The 19048-nt window shown below is 41.9% G+C and overlaps 1 protein-coding gene across 5 annotated transcripts in view; it reads left to right on the forward strand.

Annotated features, from left to right (window-relative positions):
* Window positions 1-207: 207 nt before the first annotated feature.
* The window catches only part of LOC116975191 (collagen alpha-1(XXVIII) chain-like), a 74950-nt gene continuing 56109 nt past the window's right edge, over window positions 208-19048 (forward strand). For 4 of the 5 annotated variants that reach the window (XM_033023963.1, XM_033023966.1, XM_033023965.1 and 1 more), the window contains exons 1-11: window positions 218-349; window positions 662-820; window positions 2037-2605; window positions 3500-3520; window positions 7663-7722; window positions 11895-11948; window positions 12062-12106; window positions 13718-13744; window positions 15125-15169; window positions 16412-16456; window positions 17231-17284. In XM_033023963.1, coding sequence (XP_032879854.1) covers window positions 667-820; window positions 2037-2605; window positions 3500-3520; window positions 7663-7722; window positions 11895-11948; window positions 12062-12106; window positions 13718-13744; window positions 15125-15169; window positions 16412-16456; window positions 17231-17284 — 1074 coding nt within the window. In that variant the 5' untranslated portion in view covers window positions 218-349; window positions 662-666. Of the gene's footprint in view, window positions 350-661; window positions 821-2036; window positions 2606-3499; window positions 3521-7662; window positions 7723-11894; window positions 11949-12061; window positions 12107-13717; window positions 13745-15124; window positions 15170-16411; window positions 16457-17230; window positions 17285-19048 lie in introns of all 5 variants that reach the window. The other variant, XM_033023968.1, reaches the window with a different exon arrangement.

Genomic DNA, 19048 nt, shown 5'->3' on the forward strand with positions numbered 1-19048 from the left:
TGGGTTTTGCTGTTAATTCGCCACCGATATTAATTGTCTTCATTGAACGATTGGCATTGGTGTTGTATATTCACTCTGGCAGTGTCTGTAACGTAGATTTCCCAAAGATACAGACACGTACTTTTTTTCAATTAGACTGAAGTTCCTCGCTGCAGCCAATTGTCTTCACTATTCCAGGACCTCGGGCTGCCCCGCCTACCGTCATGAAGCCAGTTTAAATATTTGAATCGGAAAGAGGCAGATCTCCCAGATCATAAATTGGGCGACCCTCGACCGCACTTACACTGTTCGTGCTTGTTTTTGTTTTTCAATCCAGTGCAGACAAAAGACAATTGGGAATCCTCCGCTGGTAAGTATATAGTTCCAGAATTTTCCTGCAGAAAGCTAATTTTTAGGGCAAATTCGCAGCAACTTACATTTAAGTAGTTTACTTTGCAGAGCTGTTGATGTTCCAGCGTGCTTTCATCAGTTTGTTTGCTAGTCTTAACTTAATTCAATTCTGAACCAAAGATTACCTCAAATAAGTTTAATCCGTTAATGTGTCAAAATGTGAATTGCAAAAAGCTGTCATTGCATAAGTACCGTGACAGACATATGGGTTCGTGAATCTGATCTACCGCTGTATTAACACCTTTAAATGTCGATTTATCATCAATGACAGGGAGAATGAAAGCGGTTTACCAGTTGTGGTGGCTCCTGGCTTGGGGAGGTTTCCAGCATGTTTTATCACAAGACTACGAAGAACGAGGCGACGGAAATTTGGTCAGAAGGCAAAAAACTAAATATCTCTCAGTTCCTCCACCAGGCGAAAACGACCAAGGTAAACAGGCCATTCGGCCCACCGAGTCCGCGCCGACCAGCGACCCCCGCATATTTACACTATCCTACACACACTAGGGACAATTTACAATTGTGCCAATCCAATTAACATACATACCTGTAGGTCTTTGGAGTGTGGGAGGAAACCGAAGATCTCGGAGAAAACCCACATGGTCACGAGGAGAATGTACAAACTCCGTACAGACAACACCCGTAGCCGGGATCGAACCCCGGTATCCGGCGCTGTAAGGCAGCAACTCTACCGCTACGCCCCTTATAACAGCACGGACGCGATTTAAGAAGCAATAGATAGTGTAAATGGTTGATGGATAATGTTGACTCAGTGGACCGAAGGGCCTGTTTCCATGTTGTATAAATGCTAAGCAGTGTAGTTACTAACGGTCTGAAGAAGGGTCCCGACCCAAAACGTCGCCTCCGGAGATGCTACCAGAATCGCCGAGGTTTGGGCTTATTAATGTTACTCCACAGAGTTGCACCTGCACTTAATCTTTCTTTTATAAACCAGCATCTACAGCTCCTTGTGCACAGATACTATTGGTGCTTTCGTTAGCTGAGCCACTTAAAAGTGTATCAACCTGTCCTGTCTCAACCCTTGTGTGAATACAAAATCAAGATGAGTGAAAATCTTGGAAGTCGTAATATTTTATGATTCTCGTCGCCACAAGCTTTTAATTTCTCTCTCTATATATATATATTTTAGTTAAGTTTGCAGCACGGAAACAGTCGCCTCTGCCCACCGAGTCCACCCAACCATCGATCACCTGTTCACACTAGTTCGATGTTATCCAACTTTCTCATCCATTCCTTGCATATAGGGGACAATTTACAGAGACACCAACCTTCTCACCAAATCCCTACACATTAGGGGCAATTTACAGGCTAATTAACCTACAGATCTGCATTTTGTGCATGGTATGATCTCAGCAGATTCTTATAATAAATGAGGGAATTATCAAGAGCCACATTAGATAATGATATCACTCAGTCCTACGGAAGGAAACCCATGCAGTCGCGGGGAGGACGTGCAAACTCCACACAGACAGCACCCGAGGTGGGGATCGAACCGGGGCCTCTGTCGTGGTGAGGCAGCGGTGGCTCTACCAGCTGCGCCACCATGTTAACCAAAATCATCCGCTCTATGATCTTTGATGTTAACGGTCCTCAACGAGTGTGTGTGTTTTTAATCCCCCTCTCAGAGGAGGACTGCAGCTTGGAGATCGCGTTCCTGTTGGACAGTTCTGAGAGCGCCAAGGACTACAACCACAACCGGGAGAAGAGCTTCGTGCTGGACTTTGTGGACCGGCTGCAGCAGCTGCGGGTGTCGAGTGGCCGCCGGTTGGTGCCCCGAGTGGCGCTGCTGCAGTACTCCAGCACCGTGCTCATCGAGCACACTTTCCGCGACTGGGGAGGCGCGGCGGCCTTCAGGGCCCGGGTCGCGCCCATCAGCTACATCGGGCACGGCACCTACACCACCTACGCCATCACCAACCTCACCCAGCTCTACCTCAACGAAGCAGTGGCGGGCAGCGTCAGGGTGGCAGTGCTCATGACCGACGGCGCTGACCACCCCAGGAACCCCGACATCTACGCGGCCACGGCTGAGGCCAAGAACCAGGGTATCAAGTTCTTCACGATGGGCATGTCGCCTGTGGCCACCGAGCCCCCCAACGCGGCCAAGCTCCGGCTGTTGGCCAGCCCGCCCGCTTCCCGCTTCGTGCACAATCTGCAGGACCACGGCGTCCTTGGGAAACTCCTCTTGGAAGTGGTAAATCTTCTGGACTTGCAGCGCACACACACAGGACACACTTGCACAGACTTGCACACACCGAATGGTTACAGCACAACATTCCCGCATCTGAAACACTCTTCAATATGTAAAATATTACACTCTTTCCAATTTTCCCTTTCACCGCCTTCAAATGAAAACATAATTGGTTGTAAAAGCACCTCGTATTGCACTTGGGTACCATACAACTTGAACAGTTTGAACAATGAATTCTCCAATTTTAGGTAATTAACCTACACTAACCTACAAAGAAACTCTCTCTCCCCCCCCCCCCCCCCCCCACATACACACACACACACAATTCCAAGAGCCTCACTGGACTCGCCCATTTCTCCTCTTTTCCCCTCTCTTCTATCTTATTTCACAACTTTTGCCTTTTCATCTCTGGCCTTTGTCCAACCATCTGCCATCAACCCGCCCCACACACACACACACCCCTACCCACCTATCACTCACCAGGCGTTGTCTTGCCCTTCCTCTTCCAGTTTTCTCCTCTTCCCCCCCCAACCCCCTATGACAATTAGTCTGAAGAAATCTAGATCACAAGAAATAACCCCAAGAGGCCGACCCAAATTTCCAGCTGCCAACAGCCAGTAATCACATGTCTTCCAAAAATCCACATGATACAATGCATCCCTATATGAATTTCCTTTCATTAATATCATTCAGTAATTTTTTTAAATATTTGTTCTTGGAGAGAACAGTGAGCAGTTGGATAAAGTAGGCAAACTGAAGTACAGACATGTTTTTTTGTCAAAACTTCAGTAAATCCGAGCCATTATTGTTTGATTCAGAGCTTTGTGTTATTCATTGAGCTTGCAATCTCTTTGTGTCATTTTTAAAGAAAGCTAATGTTGTACTTTATCTTTACAGGGAGAACTAATTGATGAAGGGGTAAGTATAATTTATGTTCCAAAGAAACTGATGTTGTCGATAGTACGTTTATGATTTAGAATACTTAAAGGGAATTTTAAGTCCAGTTGCAACTTTTCACAAGATTGAGAAAGTCATGCAAGAATTGAAGAAAGAATTAGCCTACCTTTTAATAATTTAAACCCTCAGGCTGAGAAGTGATCATTAGCCCCATTTTTCTCTGGATTCTCTGCATCCCTCAGACTTCCACATAACGGGAAAGAGTAGGAAATCCACATAGAATGAAGAAATTACCATCAAATTGTCTGCTCAATGGCAATTCAGATAAGACCTAAGAAGTCTAAAACTAATGGTACTAATCCCCAGCCTTAATTGTTCTCTGAATATATGTGACATCTTCTAAATGAACATCCCACTCCCACCAACAGAACATCCTCTCAGGGAAGGTGGAAAGGAAGATAAATTCTACCCATTTGAGGTCTGAATTAATTTAACAATTTAAATGTTCTATTTGGACCTTTCAGATAATATCACTGCTCTTAATCATTACCTGAATTAGATCCATCTAAATGGGATGGGGTTATAAGGATGATAATATCATTCAGTCATACTGTACAGAAACAGGTGCTTCAACCTTTTAATCCTCTCATCATGAACCCATTTACACCTCTCCTATGCTTATCCTATTTTATTTTTCCCATATTCCCATCAACTCCCCCAGGCTTTACCACTCGCCCACACATTAAAGATAGTTTGTGATGTGGGAGGAGACCAAAGCACCTGAAGAAAATCAAATCAATGTGGTCACAAGGAGAATGTGCACTAAGAAAGACGATCAACTGTAGTCGTGACGAATGGTGGAGCAAATTAGAGGAATAACATTGCGCCCTTCTGCTCCTTTATTTTATATTCATCCACAAGGTATCTCCATATTACTTCTAGATACATACCGTTTCTAGACCTCGCTAACTTCTGACCGACATCTGCTGCTCTACTATAAACCCACTGACACCCATGGCTATCTGGACTACACTTCTTCCCACCCTGCTTCCTGTAAGGATATCCCCTACTCCCAATTCCACCGTCTACGCCGCATCTGCACCCAGGATGAGGTGTTCAAAACAAGGGCATCGGAGATATCCTCATTCTTCAGGGAACGGGGGTTCCCCTATTCGACTATAGATGAGGCTCTCACCAGGGTCTCTTCTATACCCCGTAACTCTGCTCTCACTCCCCATCCCCCCACACGTAACAAGGACAGAGTCCCCCTTGTCCTCACCTTCCACCCTACCAGCAGTCACATACAACAGATAATCCTTCGACATTTTCACCACCTCCAATGGGATCCCACCACTGGCCACATCTTCCCATCTCCTCCCCTGTCGGCTTTCCGCAGAGACCTCTCCCTCCGTAACTCCCTGGTCAATTCTTCCCTTCCCAGCCAAACCACCCCTTCCCCTGGTACTTTCCCTTGCAACCGCAGGAAATGCTACACTTGTCGCTTTACCTCCCCCCTTGACTACATCCAAGGACCTAAGCAGGTTCACCTGCTCCTCCTCCAACCTCATCTATTGCATCTGCTGCTCTAGGTGGCAGCTGCTCTACATCGGTGAGACCAAGCGTAGGCTTGGCGATCGCTTCGCCCAACACCTCCACTCAGTTCGCAATAACTAACTTGATCTCCCGGTGGCTCAGCACTTCAACTCCCCCTCCCATTCCGAATCCGACCTTTCTGTCCTGGGCCTCCTCCATGGCCAGAGTGAGTCCCACCGTAAATTGGAGCAGCACCTCGTATTTCGCTTGGGTAGTTTTCCCAACACCCCAGCAGTACGAACATTGACTTCTCCAATTTCAGGTAGTCCTTGCTTTCTCTCTCTTTCCCCTCCCCTTCCCAGCTCTCCCACAGCCCACTGTCTCTGCCTCTTCCTTTCTTCTTCCCGCCACCCCCCCCCCCCATCCTCTCATCAGCTTGAAGTACGGTCTCAACCCGAAACGTCACCCATTCCTTCACTCCATAGATGCTGCCTCACCCGCTGAGTTTCTCCAGCATTTTTGTCTTCCTTCCATATTACTTCAGATCATTATCATGGCCACAATTTTAAAGCAAGCAATCAGAGCAATATATCCCAGGAGCCTGTTGACATTCATCATATTCCCCCAGTGTTTTGAATGGACTCTACTCATTCCAAACCTCTACTGGAAGATGGGAACATTAATGATCTATTTGATCACTTGAGCCTGTATCACTATTTGGTGAGATCATAGTTAGACCATAGTTAGATTTGGTGAGACCTGTGACCTAACTCCTTGTATCTGCTCTTGGGCAGCTCCTTAACTATTCCTGGTTATCTGCGCTCTGGACCATGCTGTTTCTTCTGCTGTGAAGTTTGTTCTAGCTATATTCAGATACAAGGCAGAGTAGGGTCTTGCCCAGCTCAAATGGCCATGCACATTGTCACCCCACAAAGGTGGGGTGGCAATGATGAGATTCACCTGACCAGCTCACCAGCTGATTGAATTGAATACTTGCCACGCATTCAAAACTGCTTGGTACTTGAAACACTTCAGAACTTCTAAAAGAATATTATTTGGAATGAGTGATTACGCACATCCATCTCCTGACAGCTCATTTCTATGATGGATTTCAATGGACTCGCTCACTTATGTCAAGTTGACCTGGCGTAAGTTCAGCAGGTGGGTTTCCCAGCCTGAGGCTTGGATAGTATGCAAAGTTCAAGCTGTCCTGTTGAATTCCATGAGCAGTCCAACTGAGCTGTGCACAGTTTTCACAAAAAGATTTTTTTACAGTTTCTGGTCAGGAATTTTTCAGTTATGAACAATTGTTGCATGAAAATTACCAGTGGAGAATTTGACCCAGTATATTTGTTGAGTAAAAGTCTATCAACATAGGATTTAATATTTGTCTGTTGATTGGACTCTGTAAAATGCCCCTAGTGTGTAGGGAGTGAATGTGAAAGTGGGATAACATAGAACTAGTGTGAATTAGTTTAGTTTAGAGTTACAGTGTGGAAACAGGCACATTGGCCCACTGATTCCGCGCCGACCAACAAGTACACTAGTTCTATCTCAGTTTCGCATCCTGCACCAGGGACAAGTTACAGAAGCCAATTAACCTACAAACCAGCATATCTTTGGAATGTGAAAGGAAACTCGAGCACCCGGAGGAAATCCATGCAGTCACGGGGAGAATGTACAAACACTGTACAGGCAGCACCTGTAGTCAGGATCTGAAACCGGCAACTCTAACGCTGCGCCATCCTCAATTGATGGTCGATGGTGTTCGATGGTCGGTTTGGACTTGGTGGGCCGAAGGGCCTGTTTCTATGCTGTATCTCTAAACTAAACTAAATTCAGTAACAGACCTATCATCAGTTGTCAGTTGTGCATCTCTGATTTCTGCTATCATTTGGGATATAGAAGTGTTTTGCTAACATTGCTCCTAAAGGGTTTGTCTCTATATAAAATAGATATTTTGTGTCTTGTCAGTTCCCGATCATGTTTTGAAATCTTTAAGATCACTCTTAACTTTCTGATGTCGAGGAAATGCAATGCCAGATATATAATCACTCCCTGTGACATAAACATCCCTAAAGGTCCATGTTATGATTTGGATAATCTCTTTAGATCTCCCTTCAAAAACAATACATCTTTCCCGAAGCAAGAACTGCATGCTGTATTCCAGTTATGATCTGTCTGTTCACTCGACCTGGTTGTAATTTAATGCTTCTGTCTACAACTCTTACCATGGTTCCAATCTTTGTGTTGTTGGTGAACGTAAATATATGGTTGCCTATCCAGTCATCTAATTCATTAATTGTTGCAGAAAATTATTAGTATTCCAAAATAAACATTATAAAATTGCATTAGTCACTTCCTGGTACAGCTATTTTGATACCTGACCATTATTTATGTCTCCTCCCTGTGAGCCAATATTTTAATATTCAAACATTTCTCTTCAATCCTTAAGTTTTAACTTTAGTACGAGTCTGGAATTCCATATGTAATCTGTAACTTTGACCACTTCAGAAATTGCATTCAGTTTTAATGTTCTTGAGTCACAAATTGATTTTTCCTTTGTAATTTTGATTTGTATGACAGAAGCTGCATTGCATCTAATTTGATGATTTTTTAATTTGTTTCAGTGCCCTAAAACACCAAAATGCTTCTGTGAAAAAGGAGAAAGAGGTCCACCTGGTGCTGGTGTAAGTTTGTTATTCTGTCTACCATGTACAATCTTTACCAACTTGGCCTGACTTTAATTTTAAAGCTCTTTCCCCGTATCCATGCCACTTTTCCTCAAAATATTTATCTAATTCTCTTTTTGAAAACTACCACTAAATCTTTTTCTGCCAACTATTGAGAAGTGAATTTAAATGCAAATATTTTGATTAAATATTTTATCCTATAGCTAAGTCCAAATATTTTTATTGACTTCTGTCTTACTTCAACCCTTTGGCCATTGGAAAATGTTTATCCTTGTTTACTTTAAGCATTTAATGGTTTCAAACACCTCTAGCAAATCTCCCAATGGTTTTCCACACTGTAAGGAAAACAACTCCTGCTTCTCCATTCATTCTGGGTAACTAAAATTCTTATTTGCTAGATCTTTTCAAGAACATTTCATCTTGTCCTCGGTTGAACTTGTGATTAGTTTTGGGCACCACACTTTAGAATTGCGGTAGCCAGATCTAAACACAATATTTAAATAGGGCCAGACTGCTGCTTTATTTGGAGACATAAGAGTCGGGAGAACCACTGCGTTCCTCCAACAGTCTTTTTTTTGCTGCATTGTATAGATTTTTAAAACAATCATATCTGCCTCCTTTTTCAGGAGAGTTTTTAAACCAAGAAATCACTTTCCAGAGTTCTAGTTAACTCAAGTCAAGTCAAGTCAAGTTTATTTGTCACATACACATACGAGATGTGCAGTGAAATGAAAGTGGCAATGCTCGCGGACTTTTGTGCAAAAGACAAACAACCTATAAACACAATCATAATACACATATTCTTTTACATAATAAATAATGGAAGGAAAAACGTTCAGTATAGTCCCTGGTGAGATAGGCGTTTACAGTCCGAATGGCCTCTGGGAAGAAACTCCTTCTCAACCTCTCCGTTCTCACCGTATGGCAACGGAGGCGTTTGCCTGACCGTAGCCAGCTGGAACAGTCCGTTACAGGGGTGGAAGGGGTCTCTCATGATATTGTTGGCTCTGGAGTTGCACCTCCTGATGTATAGTTCCTGCAGGGGGGCAAGTGAAGTTCCCATAGTGCTTTTGGCCGAACGCACTACTCTCTGCAGAGCCTTCTTGTCCTTGGAAGAGCAATTCCCAAACCAGATGGTAATGTTCCCGGACAAGATGCTTTCCACCGCCGCTGCGTAGAAGCACTGGAGGATCCTCGGAGACACTCTGAATTTCCTCAATTGCCTGAGGTGGTAAAGGCGCTGCCTTGCCTTACTCACGAGTGCTGAGGCGTGTGATGCCCATGTCATATCCTCGGAGATGTGGACTCCCAGATATTTAAAACAGTTCACCCTATCCACAGGATCCCCATTTATCCTCAATGGAGTGTACGTCCTCGGATGATGTGCCCTCCTAAAGTCCATGATCAGCTCCTTCGTTTTTTTGATGTTCAAGAGGAGGCTGTTATCCTGGCACCAGAGTGCTAGACCAGCCACCTCCTCCCGGTAGGCCTTCTCGTCGTTGCCTGAGATCAGGCCCACCACCACAGTGTCATCAGCAAACTTAATTATTGAGTTGGACATGAACCTAGCCACACAGTCATGTGTGTACAGGGAGTACAATAGGGGGCTGAGGACGCAACCCTGGGGCGATCCTGTGCTCAGGGTGAGGGACTTCGATGTTTTCCCTCCCATCTTGGCGGTGAGAAAGTCCAGGACCCAGGCACACAGGGAGGTGTTGAGCCCCAATTCCATTAGCTTCCCGGCCAGTCTGGTGGGGACTATCGTGTTGAAGGCTGAACTGTAGTCTATGAACACTATCCTCATGTAGCCCCCCTTCTGGCTGTCCAGATGGGAGAGAGCGGTGTGCAAGACCTGGGAGACCGCATCGTCCGTGGATCTGTTCGGACGGTATGCGAACTGCAACGGGTCCATGTTCCGAGGGAGGAAGGCGCAGATGTGTTTCTTCACCAGCCTCTCAAAGCATTTCATGACTACCGAGGTAAGGGCCACCGGACGGTAGTCATTCAGACAGGCTGGGGAGGCATTTTTTGGTACCGGTACAATGATGGATTTTTTGAAGCAGGCAGGGACCACGGACTTGTCCAGGGAGAGGTTGAATAATGTAGTGAGCACTGGAGCTAGCTGCGTAGCACAGGACTTGAGTACTCGCCCCGAGATGCCATCGTGGCCTGCAGCTTTTCTCGTGTTCACCCGTGTGAGAGCCAGTTAACTACTGTTAACACTGCTTTAAGGCTGTTTTCCTTCTCTGGAGCTGTATCCCAAAAGCCACATTTCCCTCTCGGAAGAGATGTTGCGCTGGTTACTGACGGAAATGTCATTTCCATCCTCTTTCTTTTCCTCTCGTTGTTCTTTCACTCTCTTCCTTTCTCACTTTCTTCCTCTCTTCCCCACTGTTCCTATGTCAAATGTTATTCGAAATTCAGAAACCACCAAACAATACTTTCTGTTGAGTGGGATTTCAGTCAACATTATTTTAACTCATTGAAAAGTTATTTTCATTGTCTACTAATTGTGGTTACAATAGAGCTGTAAAGATAATACTGGAAATCCTAATGTTTCATGGATTTGACTAATGTTAAGAGTCACTCAGTTTGCAATAATTGGCAGAAAAACTACTCGCGGGTTGAGACATGTAGCTTCTTTGAACAATAAATACCAATGTTACTATTACAAATCATTCGATAGCATTGAGGTGACTTGTGTTTATGGAGTTAGGCAGCTGCTGTGCCACAAAACAGGTGTTGCAAAGTCAGATTCCTTGAATTCTCTCAGCTGTAATTAAAAGGTTTTAACAATTTGAACATTGTGCTTGTAGGCAAGATCGCAGAAAATCTGTGATCACTGCAAAACAATGTAATTCCCGTTTTTAAGTTTTTTCTTCCAACAGTTATTTCATAGTGAGAAGCATGGTTCAAATAATAAAGTACGATCCTCAACTGATTGAGTCTTGTTATATACACAAAAAGTTTATCTTGTACTATCTCATCAAATAAATGAGATGGTCAATGCAAGAACCATGAGTGTTTAACTGGCAATTAAATGTTTTGTTGTAACAGCTTATTGGCCTGTGAACGCAATACATAGACAATATACAATAAACAAAAAAATGAATAAATTAATAACCCTAGTGAAAAATGCCTGATGTCTTTAGTGCAACCAAAGACAGTCCATTGTTCATAGTTGAGGTTAGTATAGTGGAATATTCAAGAGTTTGATGGTTGTTGGGTAGAAGCTATTCTTTTCAGGCTTCTATATCTTCTACCTGATGATAGGAATAAAATGAGGGTGTGGCCAGGGTGGTGAGAATCCTTGATGATGCTGGCTGATTTTTGAGAGAGCAGCTTTAGATCCCTTTGGCAGGGAGGTCAGTGATTGACCAGACTGTCCACCAATTTCTGTAATCTTCTTCAATCCTAGGCATTTGAGTTGCCAAAACAGGCTGTGATTCCAGTCAATATACTCTACCATACACCTAGAGAAGTTCAAGAGAGTATTCGTAACTCCTCAATCTTCTACCGAAGTAAAGGTTTTGATGGTCTTTCCTCATGATTGCATCAATGCGCTAGGCCCAGGAGATATCTTCAGAGATATATATGTTGTTGATGTTGATTCTCTCCACTGCCAACCTATCAATGAAGACAGGACCGTGGATCCTTGGCTTTCCCCTTCTAAAGTGAACTTTACTCTTGCTGATGTTGAGAGCAAGATAATTATTTTGGCACCAATCAGATTTTCCATCCCCCACCTACTCTCCTTCATCATTACTCATTATTCGTGCAACAACGACAGTGCTAGGAATACTTTCAATCCAAGGTGATACTATTAACATTTTCGTGATTTAAGAAAAAGATGATGAAGTTTCAAAAAACTATTTTAATCTGTCCTCGACATTTAGCACATATTCCTACGATTCATTGTATGGTTATGTCATGTGCTATTGAGTGATTGTTGAATGAGGATGCACCATATATAGCGGCAAAAATGATGCGACTTCTATAGTATTTACAAAGCAGTAATATGCCCCTTTGTGTTGTTATTCACCTCCATTGTTCAGAGGTTGATATCTATGTTGACCATTATAATAGTGTGGTTATTTGTCCTTGAAATGTCAGAAATATGATTTTTTATTCAAAACCATTTAGTTTAATATATTTTTCTGCTCTTTCAGGGGAAGAAAGGACGTCCTGGTGAGGATGGTGCTCCAGGTCCAAAAGGAAATAAGGTAAGGTTATTTTAAGTTATTGTGTTGAGCAAATAATCAGTCGTCTTGTGCCATATGTTATATTTTATTCCACAAGCAATAATAGTTGATAACTGTAATATTGTGTTTATCAGGGCGAAGCAGGTCTCAGTGGAATTCCCGGACGGAATGGAGTGGAGGTACAATTTGCACTTGTACTAAATGACTACCGATGATGTATAGATGTATTCCCGATCTTCTAATCTACCTCATTGCAACCTTTTTTTTTAAATATCTATATTCTGGCCCTATACCGGCCCTATATTCTGCACTTTGTTTATTTTCTATTTTGTATTACCTGTTGTCCTCATGTATGTACATGATTACACTGACGTATGGTGTGATCTGGCTGGATAATAACCAAAACAAGATATTATTTTCACTGTATCTTATTACAGGTCCACCACAGATTGTTAAGCACCCTTGGTTTCAGAGCCTTTCTGGAGTATCCATTTTACCGGACCAACTGAGGTCATGGCTTTGGGAGGGTGGGGTGGGGTGGGGGGGAGGGCGAGAGACCGGCCTGCAAAGTCGGCCGTGGAAGTTGAATACGGGAATGGATCTGCCGTAGTTCCAGAGCCCCAACCGCATGTGGGAAATTCAACCCGCCGATCGTCGTTGAAGTCCCGATGAGGTAGAGACCTGCCACCTCACCCAACCTAAGCGCCACATTTTCAGATGGATTTCTGGAGGGAGAGGAGGGAGGAGGGGGGATGGGGGGGTGGGGGGTGGATTTCAAGTGCGCTCCCATAATTTTGTCCCAATTAAAGGAGGGGCTGAACTACCGGTTGCCGGGTAAAAGGTGTTGGACATGTACATGTAACAATAAAATACCACATGGCAAGTTGGTATTCATTATTTGGAACAGCTGATGCTGGTTTATGAAAAATGACACAAAATGCTGAAGTAACTCAATGGGTCGGGCAGCAACCTTGGAGAGCTTTGATAGGTGACAATAGATACAAAATGCTGGAGTAACTCGGTGGGGTCAGGAAGCATTGTTTCTACAGACGTCTCGACCTGGAACGTCACATATTCCTTAGGTGAAGTTTTGGGTCGGAACCCTTCAAGTCCAAGACCAAGTCCAAGACCCAAAACGTCACTTTTCCATGTTCTCCAGCGATGCTGCCAGATTTGCTGTGTTACTCCAGCATTTTCTGCCTTTGTTTGTATTCATTATCACTAGCTATAATTGGTTGCTCATATCAACTCTATCCTTCCTCTACCTAGATTCGATTAGGTCTTAATTGAGCTGCACATCAACTTCATTTGTCAGTCTTTGCTGCACGTTCATTCATATATTTCTCCACAAAATATCCATTTCATTCTTAAAATATATATTAATTTTATATCTTTCTTTCGTTAAAGTTACACCATGATCTATATTACATATTATGACATAGAAAGGATCCCTACCTTGTCATGGTGGGGGGGGGGGGGGCACATTATGTTATTTAATTAAAAGGTTCCAATGAAAGTTGGTATTGACATGTGGTGATCATGCCAATCAACATTCAAAAGCCATTAATTATTTGATTGTATATTTATTTAGAGTAGCACAGAAAAGACCAACTCTATTTTTTTCATTGTATCTTATGGTAAAATGCACACAAAAAATAACTTTGTTAGTATTTAAAAAAATGCTTATTTGGAGCTGATGGCTTTGTGTCAGGAAGTATTCTGTAATATATGCAGCATTGCTTATGTTGTTAAATATTTACATTGCTAAAGAGTTATTTTCTCATTTATAGGGTAGAGCTGGTTACAAGGGTGAACAGGTATGTAGAATGACTGAAACACTTTATTTAAAAAGCCCTTGGTCCACATTGCTTGACAGCACCAGCATTGGAAATCAGCATTATTTCCTGATCAAATCAAGAAATAATAATAGGCGATGTTAATTTAATAATTTTGCTTAATATTTTTTTTATATGATGCTGGGTTTGCTAGTAGACTATAAGAGATATGTTATGGGAGGTGGCATAGCTAGCAATCAGTAACAATTCGCTGAAACTAGTTTAGGCCCATGACAACAATCATGTTTTATTTCATACACTTGAGAGACTAAATAGGACAGAGATGAAATGTTCTCATAATAGGTAGCAAATGTGAATTTGCCATATCTGTCCATTTTTGTTTAATTTCATTTTCTTAATTGGGTATGAAAATTATTTGGTGTAATAATGTGCATTTACTTCTAACAGAAAAAGCAATGATAGCTCTTCCTTAGAAAATTATATTTGTTTTTCTGATAATTTCGCTACATGGTTTAAAAGTATTAATCTTGGTTTAAAGAAAAACTGCACTAAAAGCTTGGTTATCTGGTACTTAACAGTTCATCAAATTTGTTGGCATGGTTGATGTCACCCCAACCATTCTTCAGCATTGACCTGATCTCAACCCTATCCTCCCTGTATAGACCCAGTGCTTCTTCTAAAGTGCTGGTTGTGGGAGAGTGAGGATTCTACCTTGACACAAATTCCATAAATGTGCAGAAACATTAATGTGAAGATTTAAAGAAAAGTTTGTTAATAAGCTGATGGTGATTATATCCACCCCGCCAAGAAATAAAATGATCAAAAGAAATGTGGAATGTTGGGCTATATAACCAAAGAGACAATTAAGTAAGTTAGTGGAGTGTAACTTTAAATTTGTCAAGTCGATGGACAGCCAAATGAATAAAAAAACACTTTGAATAGACTTCAAAGTAGAGTGGAGAAGTTGACATTTGGAAACATTTAAGAAGCAATTAAAAAATATTTGGACAGGCACAAGGATAGGATAGATTTAGAGGGATATGGGCCAAATGCGGGCAGATGGCACTAATGTAGATGGGGCGTGTTGGTTGGCATGGGTACGTTGGGCCAAAGGGCCTGTTTCCATGCTGTATGATTCTGTGACTCTAATTGTGCTGTTGAGTTGAGGAGCTGGGATAGGAGGATTGGGGGGAGTGTTAGAAACTTTTTGAATGGGTGAATTAAAATGAGAATGGATTTCTGTTTCCAGAAATAACTTGTAAGACCATATTTATTGAGAGAAAAATGTATTTATTAACATCCGTGATTCTGCAATTGCTAAGGAGTTCTGGATAATTGAATAATTCACAATTGCTTAAAGTAACCAATACTTTATATTGTAACTTTGCTTTTAATTCAAAGGGTGAAAGAGGGGAATGTGGCCTTCCAGGAACCAAAGGTGACAGAGTATGTACCCTTTTAGCTCTATTCAAACTGTTTATAGCAAGACATAACTCAGCTATTCAAAATCTATATCAACAATTTGGCTGGAGGGATTAAATGTTGTATCCCCAAATTTGCTAATGATACAGAACTTGGTGGGATTATGAATTGGGAGAGGGATGTATAGGGACGTGGATATAGTGAAGCTGAGTGATTGGACCAGAATAAGGTAGACCGGGTGTCATGGAAAGAAAAGTGGTTATTAACTTTGATGCACAAAAAAGCAGACATGTTTTATATGTTTCGAGGTTGGGTAACATTGATGTTCAAGGACCTAGCTATCTTTGTGCACAGGTCAGTGAAAGCCAACGTACAAAGTGACAAGGAAGACATATGGTATGCTGGCCTTTATCACAAGAGGATTTACTTGCAGGAATAAAGATTTCTTCTTTGCAACATAGAACATTCTTACAAACCTCAAGCTGGATACAGTGAAGATGTTTTTTCCCTTGCTGAGGAACCAAGGTCACAGTGTCAAAATAAGTCAAGCTATTTAGATGAGGAAAAATATCTTTGAGCAGAAGTGATGAATCTTTGGAGTTATTTTTGGAAAGTTTGGAGTTTGGCGAATCTCTGGAATGTCATTCATTGAGTTAATTCTAAACCGCGATCGATAAGTTTCTAGACAATGAGACAATCAAGGGATATGGGAGGTACATTGAAGAAAATTGGCATTGAGATAGATCAGCAATGATTTAGATGGTCTTGAATGGACTGTATGGCTTACTCGCATTCCTTTTTCTTACCTTTTTATGGATTTGTTTAATATCATGTGTGTTTGGCCAATATATTAATATTTTTATACATTTTACCTTCGAGGTGGCACAGCTAATAGTGCTGCTGCTGGAGACCTGGGTTTGATCATGATGCTATCCTCGGATGCTATCTACGTGTGGTTTGAATGTTCTCCCCGTGACCACATGGGTTTCCGTCGGGTGCTCCGGCTTCCTTCCATGTCCCAAAGATATGCAGTTTTGTAGTTAATTGGCCTCTATAAATTGTCCTGTGTGTGAAGAGAATGAATGTGAAAGTGGGATTACATAGAACTAGCATGAACAGGTGACCCGGAGGGTCCGAATGGCCTGTTTCCATGCTGCATCTTTCCATCACTCAATTCAAATGGACTTAATAGATTATCCATTTGTAGAAAAGGTATAAATCAGAATGTGTGTTCTAGAATTTCAGTGTTGTCTTTTTTCTCAACAGGGTGCAGAAGGTCCACCTGGTCCCAAGGGACTGAGAGGAGCTCAGGTTAAAACAAATATTAATTAAAGCTTATAGAGCGTATCTTCATTGCTAGAGATGGTTGGATTCTCAAAATTAAAATCTCATTGACATGCTTGCACATATAGCTGACTATGTTCCAAATCTTAGCTCATTAATATGGGACAATCCAACAGTGCAACCATTTAGATACCTGAAATTTACACTGTGCATGAATCGCCATTTTGACTGTCACCCGTCCACACTTTCCTTCATAAGTAGAAGAGAACACCATTTAGAGAATTACTCTAAATGAAGAGAATGATATAAAATAGATTACTGAAAAATCTTAATGACAATTTCAATCATTTGGAAAACATTGCAACCAAGTTACCACTATCAGTTATTGCCAATTCCTCTCTATTATATTTCTTTAATAAGAAATTATAATACGTTCGAGAGTAAGAAATAAGAATCCTTTTAAGAATACCTATTTGCCAGTTGGAAGTATGTAGCAATCTATTTCTAGAACCTCAATGTGACACTAATAATTAAATGCAATGTTACTATATGCCACAGTAAATGTATTAAACAATGTTTTTATAATTCATAAACAAATCTTTGAAATTATATTAGAATAAAATATTTGCTTGGTATGACTTTATTTTGGTATTATTCATACTTTTTAACATGAATATCCTAATTATTTTCTGTAATAGGTGAATGTTGTAATGAGTTGTGGAACCTAGATTGCCTTTTAGATAAACAAGAAGTCACACTAGCATTCACAAAGTGCTAATTTTATTTTATGCTTCACTTAAGGGTTATCCTGGACCTTCTGGAGGACAAGGGCCTGAAGGTGTTCAAGGACAAAAGGTAATTACAATTGTGTTAGAATTATTTCTATTAAAGTGCAGAAAGAAGATACTGAAAATAAATTTGAGTATTGTCAGAAAATCCTAGCTCCGAATTCTTAAGTAGTGTAAATAATTTTATTTTTGATCTTGTTATTTTCAGTTTTAAGTGCATAGCTTTTCAGTTCTATGGTAAGTTAGAAAAGTGGCTTTATATTGCCTAATCATTGCTGATTGGAAAAAAAGAATAATCAAAATTTCCCAAACATTTGCGGGCTGCTTAAGTGCTTTGCATGGGGTAGTGATATAGATGGACTAAGTCGAGAATTCATTGCCTGTGGAGTTATAATTTGTGTTATTTCAAGTTTAATAGCTTCAGCAGGACAATTAACTGTTCAAAAATATACCCTGTGATCATCTATTATTTTCGTCGAACGACCTCTATCATATTTTTTTTAACCCGTTTTTTTGAGATGTACAGGGCATCTATCAATTTTTATACAAATTATCATAGACAAATAGGAACCCTACCACTGTCGTACTCCATACACAAGAACATTCTTGGCATTGGAAGAATATCAATTAAAAATATTGTTTTAGTCCAGATTGTCCCGGATGGATTTCATCATCCTCTTTGTAATTACATTGCATAAGTAAGTTTGAGACACAAGATAAATTGGTCTGTGTGGAAGAAATAAGGCTAAATATAGGTAAAACAAGTTCCAGTGATTATGTGCAATTTATTTAGCGAATGCAAAGTCCTTTAGCCAAGCAGTTGCCTCTTGATCTGCTGTATGAAGGGTGACAAGTCCTCCTTTGAGTCTTTGTTGAGGGCATGCTTCAATGATGTGTTGCATTGTTTGCTGCTCTCCACAAGCACACCGTGGGGTTGGGCTGCTGCCCCATTTGTGAAGGCTGGCCAAGCAGGGGCCATGTCCAGTCCTGAATCTATTCAGCGTCGTCCACTGCTGCCTTGGCAGATTGGTGCCAGGGACCGGTAGGGTGGGGTCTGACACCAGATGTTTATTTGGGACGTCCTTGGACTCCCATTCCTTTTTCCAAGCTGATTGGATGGTGAAATCAGCTGGTGGTGGGTTCTTCCAAATTGGTCGTCTAGATGGAAGTCGAGCAGTGGGTGGGTTGAAGATGTCCATGTGAATTGGCAGGTGAGGGTTTTTTTTGGTCTTTTGGAGCATCCTTTGAGTGAGGACTACTCGCCGGATGTGTGGAGGGGCTATGTTGGATAGGACAGGGAGCCAGGGGAGTGGTGTTGAGCGGATTGTTCCTGTGATGATCCTCATTGTTGAGTTCAATTGGGTATCCACATGGTGTGTGTGGGATGACCTGGACCAAACAGGGGCACAATATTCGGCTGAAGAAAATGCAAGGGCTAGTGCTGAAATGCGCAGTGTGGGGGCTGCTTCCCCCCCACTTTGAGCCAGCAAGCTTACTGAGGAGATTGTTTCTGGACCACCTTAGCTGCTGTTCTTTTGAGATGTTCCTTGAAGGATAGGGTCCTGTCAAGGGTCATTCCGAGGTAGGTTGGAGTGGGGGCATACTTCAGTTTGGTCCTGCTCAGATAGATGTTTGGTTCTCTTGTGGCTTCTGCATTATGGAGGTGGAACACACTGGAGACCGTTTTTGCTGGGCTTGGTTTTAGGCGCCAGGTTTTGCAGTACTCGTCCAGTTTAGCAAGGTCTTCATTGAGCACCTGTTCCAATGTACCAAAATCTGGTGCTTGGAAGGCCAAACAGATGTCATCTGCTTAGATGAATTTGCGGGATTT

The sequence above is a fragment of the Amblyraja radiata genome, chromosome 7, assembly GCF_010909765.2.
Source record: "Amblyraja radiata isolate CabotCenter1 chromosome 7, sAmbRad1.1.pri, whole genome shotgun sequence".
Lineage (NCBI taxonomy): Eukaryota > Metazoa > Chordata > Chondrichthyes > Rajiformes > Rajidae > Amblyraja > Amblyraja radiata.